The sequence below is a fragment of the Limulus polyphemus genome, unplaced genomic scaffold, assembly GCF_000517525.1.
Source record: "Limulus polyphemus unplaced genomic scaffold, Limulus_polyphemus-2.1.2 Scaffold2734, whole genome shotgun sequence".
NCBI lineage: Eukaryota > Metazoa > Arthropoda > Merostomata > Xiphosura > Limulidae > Limulus > Limulus polyphemus.
Genome location: NW_013668344.1, coordinates 101,267 through 106,177, shown reverse-complemented (window position 1 = coordinate 106,177; position 4,911 = coordinate 101,267). Strand labels below are relative to the sequence as shown.

General features: G+C 29.9%; 1 protein-coding gene across 1 annotated transcript in view; it reads left to right on the top strand.

Moving 5' to 3' along the window:
- Positions 1–4,911, top strand: part of LOC106467771 (ATP-dependent RNA helicase DHX36-like) — a 51,119-nt gene that overhangs the window by 39,611 nt on the left and 6,597 nt on the right. Inside the window, exons 17-18 of the mRNA XM_022395965.1 lie at positions 1,676–1,775; positions 3,274–3,397. Of these exons, the coding sequence (XP_022251673.1) occupies positions 1,676–1,775; positions 3,274–3,397 (224 nt within the window). The remainder of the gene's footprint in view (positions 1–1,675; positions 1,776–3,273; positions 3,398–4,911) is intronic.

Here is a 4,911-nt window from a genome sequence, read left to right as displayed (position 1 = left end):
GGTGTATACCTGTATCAAGGTAGATACTGTTTGGTGTATACCTGTATGAAGGTAGCTACTGTTAACCCATGCCTGTGTGAAGGTAGCTATTGTTTGGTGTATACCTGTATGAAGATAGTTATTGTTTGGGGTATACCTGTGTGAAGGTAGTTATTGTTTAAAATATGCGTGATAGGCTGGCTGCTTAACGAATATGAAATGGCCTTGTTTTATGTGTATAACTAGATGTATAATAGAAAACTAACAGTGGTAACGTCTGATTAGTTGAGTGTATGCGTGTGTGATATTAACTTTAATAAATGTGTACTTTAAATATTTATTTTCTGTCATTATAAACTTTTTCTTTTTCTCATCAAAACTGCATACTTAAAGTTACTATAGAAGCATTAGTTTCACTAACAGTTTGTACTTACAGTAGTCTTTGTATATTCTTATGCTTTTATATGAAAGTTCAGGTGACAGTAATTTTCCACTCAAAGGATACAATTAAATTTTAATAATTAAAAAATTTATTTACACAAATTAAATGTGATTTGTGTCACTCATATTATACCAAACTTTGCAATATACCAAAATTTGTGTGTGTAATAAATTAGAATTCAATTGAAACGTAACATTCTGTAAAAACAAAGAAAATTGGGAAAGTGTTAATACGAGTAGCTTTGGAATTTTTCTATTAATACATGACTTATGCCATTTCTGGTTTATGGATACATTTATTGTAGAATAAACGCTACTTTATAGTGCAGGATGCTATTAAAAATCTTGTACTTGTAGATCATCATTGTGCTTTCTTACTATTAATTGAAAAATTAACCTTTTAAAATTAATATTGCCATCTTCAGTTCTATTTAATTGTTATTTTTACAATTAATTGTTTCATTTATTTAAGTGAAAAGCATAAAAATCTTTGTCACGATTCTTTTGGTGTCACGATTCTTTTATTTTTTTCAAATGATAGTTCTTGAGAGAAAAAAATCGATAGGGCCATAACTTCTCAAAAAAATAATTAGCATCTTTACACGGCTCATAGATAGACCCTAAAGTTCCGAGTTTAAAAAAATGGTTCCTAAAAGTCCATTTTTTAATGAAATAGTTCTTAAGTTTCCTTTTTTTTAAGGTTTAATTTTTTAAACACTGGTTCCTCCAGCAAATTATCTGTTGGTGATACCCTATTCTGTGTTGAAATTTAACAACGATCACAGATTATAATGTGTGATATTCCAGTATTTGTATCTAGTTCACTTGGTTGAACACTGTAATAAGGGAAAGATTTTCACCTTTGACCTTACCTAGCTTTTTTTTTTTGGTGGAGAATATTTTTGTTTATAATAATTTTATTTCAAAGGTTTTTTATACAGCCCTTTTGACTCTTACAAATTTGCTAATTTTTGAAAATTTTGGTTCCTACAGAGTTCCCAACTTTTACACCCTCTATTGCTTTGAGCACTGGTCTTTAATTTATCAATCATTTAAAAAATCTTATATAGTTATATATTGCATTTATAATTCTGTAGTAAAAGCTATTGGAAAAATTTGGTAAAATTGTTTGCGAGTAAATCAGACAACTTCATGTAAATTCTCAAAAACTTGAGAGTTAGTGTTTCAAAGTGGGATAAGAAAAGTTGTGTAGCTAAGAACAGTAGTGAAATAACTGCTGTTTATGTATCTCTAGAGAATCAGATGCTATTAAAAGCTGTCATCTGTGCTGGACTCTACCCTAATGTGGCCAAACTGCAATGGCGTCATAACAGGAATCCCCATAAAAGCCCAAAGTGAGTATTTTATCTCTAATTTGGTGTAACATATTTAGAAATTTTTCAAATAGACTGACTCTGTATTATAAGGATACGAATCCTCTATCAAACAACTTTTCTGTTAATGGTATTAAATGTAAATCCTAAAGGCAAGAATATTATACAATATAGACCATCCTTCTTCCCCTCAGTAACTCTTAACTATTCATTTTTAATCACTTACTTTATCTCGGTTGAACAAGCTTAAATTAAATATAATAAAATGTTGGTTCTTCGATTCGTAGTAAATATTAACATCTGAACACTTGTTACTGCACCTTCTAATGAGCTAGAATAATACACTTTTATTGTTTAACCATCAAGTAGCCATAGAATAATTTGTTCTCAGTATTAATTTCTGCCATGTGACTTCTATTACAGTTGTGCGGTTAATATTGTCTTGGCCTATTTTTCTGCTATAAAACTTTGAAATGATCCCTCAGTTTAAGACCAACAACTTGCTGAGTGTGAACATTTTAAATTATTTATTCATACATCTTTATCTTACATTGTGGCTGTCCTAATGAAGCTAGAACTTGCTAAATGTAAAAATTTCTAATTATTTTTCATACATTTTAATCTTAAATTTCAGCTGTCGTAATGAGCTTATAGTGTATATAATTAAGTCATATTGACTGTCTCAGTATAATTAAACTTACAGCTTGAGGGGAGTTTGAACACATGTTTGATTCAAGTATTAAAATATATATGTACATATTTATTTATAAAGTTGGGGAAAAAAATGTTCTTAGATTTCCCTGTTATTAATTTTTTTATTCAGTGGTTTGGTTTAACCCGTGTGTGTATGTGTGTGAGAGAGAGAGAGAAAAATCTTCAAGATTGTTTGATAAATGAAATATGGAATGCAGAAATCTTGGTGTTGGCCAGGGCTTAACTGATTAAATAAATCTACTGGAAAGTAATATTAAAATAAGCCATGACCTAATTAGGTTGGAGAAATAGTATGTATTCTATTGATAAGTTTAATTCTTCAAAAGCAGTCAGTCGTTTTTCAATGGGAGCATGTAACATTTTGTAGATGTGAACTTTGTAATAATAAGTAAAGTTTGAAATAGCAGATGTCAATCAACATATACAGGTCACTAACAGTGGGTTTGGGGAAGAACCCCATTGATTTTGGACTTAAAAGATCAAAATTAACATTTAAAAAAAATAGAGAAATTTGGTTTCTGTGCAAAAGAAAACTTAGCTACAAAATACACAAATATGTATGTGCATACACACACTACAAAATACACAAATATGTATGTGCATACACGCACACACTACATTCATCAACACACCAAAACAGAAAAACTAATGGTGGGTGAGATAAACTATTCTACTTCTTGTTATTATTTTTCATTTCTAGCATTTACTAACTCACTGTTACTATTATCACAATTCCTGTTGCTATTTTTTAATGTTTATGACAATGATGAAGGTGCAAGACTTAGTAACTGTATTATTGAACTAGAATTCCCAAAGTGTACACAGAGGATGATGGGAAGGTTGTTTTACATCCCAAGTCTGTCAACTACATGGAATTCAACTTTCATAGTCAGTGGCTAGTGTATTATCAAAAACTCAGAAGTTCAAAGGTAAAAAACTTTTTTTCCCATTGCTTTGTTGAATTGCAAGCTTCTTTCTTGAGAGAAGGTATAGAGAAGAGAAGAACATACTTGAAAGGCATTGTTAATAGAGTTGTTTTAGGTAATCTCTATCTGGGCTAGTAACTCGAAACGTTATCCAAAACGTTTTGGATAACTGTAGTCCATTAACAGTGCCTTTCAAGTGATTACGATGTAGCTGCGTATGGGATTAATAATTTTATAGAATATTATGATTCTTTCAAAGCTTTCATGTCTAAATGATAGCATCTTAACTAGTTTTAAGGTCGTAAGGAACCAGTGTAACCACCATTAGTCTTACACTCATTACTTTAACATCTTCCTTACTGTAGTTAATGCATTGATTTTTTAAGTAATTATAAACCAGTGTAGTGTGCTGACCACTGTTAGTTTAACACTCATAAGCAATAATAAGATTAAAACGCTTCAAAACGAATTACCAACAATGGTTAAAAATGGAAGTTAAAATAACTAACAAAACCTAATGTACGTAAACTAATTATGTAAGGATATATTACTCAGGGAACCGTTTAATATCCAACTTGTATTAACTACAGTAAGGAAGATGTTAAAGTAACGTATTTCACCTAGTGCTTAACATTTATCTTATGTATTACTTTAGGCTGCTTGCTCCGAGTGTGCTGTAAAGTGATTGGTTAGTTGGAGTTGGATTATTTGTATTAGACACAACCTCACAGTGTCTTCAGTAAATTATTAATTTTGTTTACTACATGAAGTTAACTTGGTTCTTTTAGTTACAATATCAGTAGTTTTACTTTTTATTATATGAATTTCTTATCGAGTTGATTAATTTACTATTTTTTTTTACTTTCATAGACTTGAGTTTTTGATCTAGTATGTACTGTTCCGCTACTGAACTCTATAGCTAATCAGTAAAATGTGTCCCAATAATTTATTTCAGATGTCAGACTACTCTATAAAGTTATACTTTCAGAACCATTTCATGGACTTTCATTGGTCAGAGACATTGATAGGGAGGATTTTTATAGGTTTTCCTTGTACCAATGTCAATTTTTCAAGGGACAGGAAATTGGTGATAGTACATAAAGCAAGCAAATAGTTTTTATGTGTTCTGTAAATATGTAATACTTTATTTTTTCTTTAATGTTACTTTCAGTAATATTACTGGTTAGAATGTTATATATTTTTATTGTAAGAATTATTTTATATTGTTAGCTTAGTATATGGATTTAGGACTAACCTCAATATCGGGAGTTGTTTACTGGCATTACAGCCAAATATGTCATGGGTACCAAACTAATGAAACAATGCATTTTTATTATTATAAATAAGAATGTAACCACAGTATGTTAAATTAGTTACACTCATCACTGGGTTAATTTTTAGTTAAGATCTATTTAGGTAGTTTACTTTGATCAGAAGGTAATATTTAATTATTCAGTTACAATTATTTTAATGAAATTCACTGCAACACTTTATGTTGGTTAATCGAAGTAAATAAT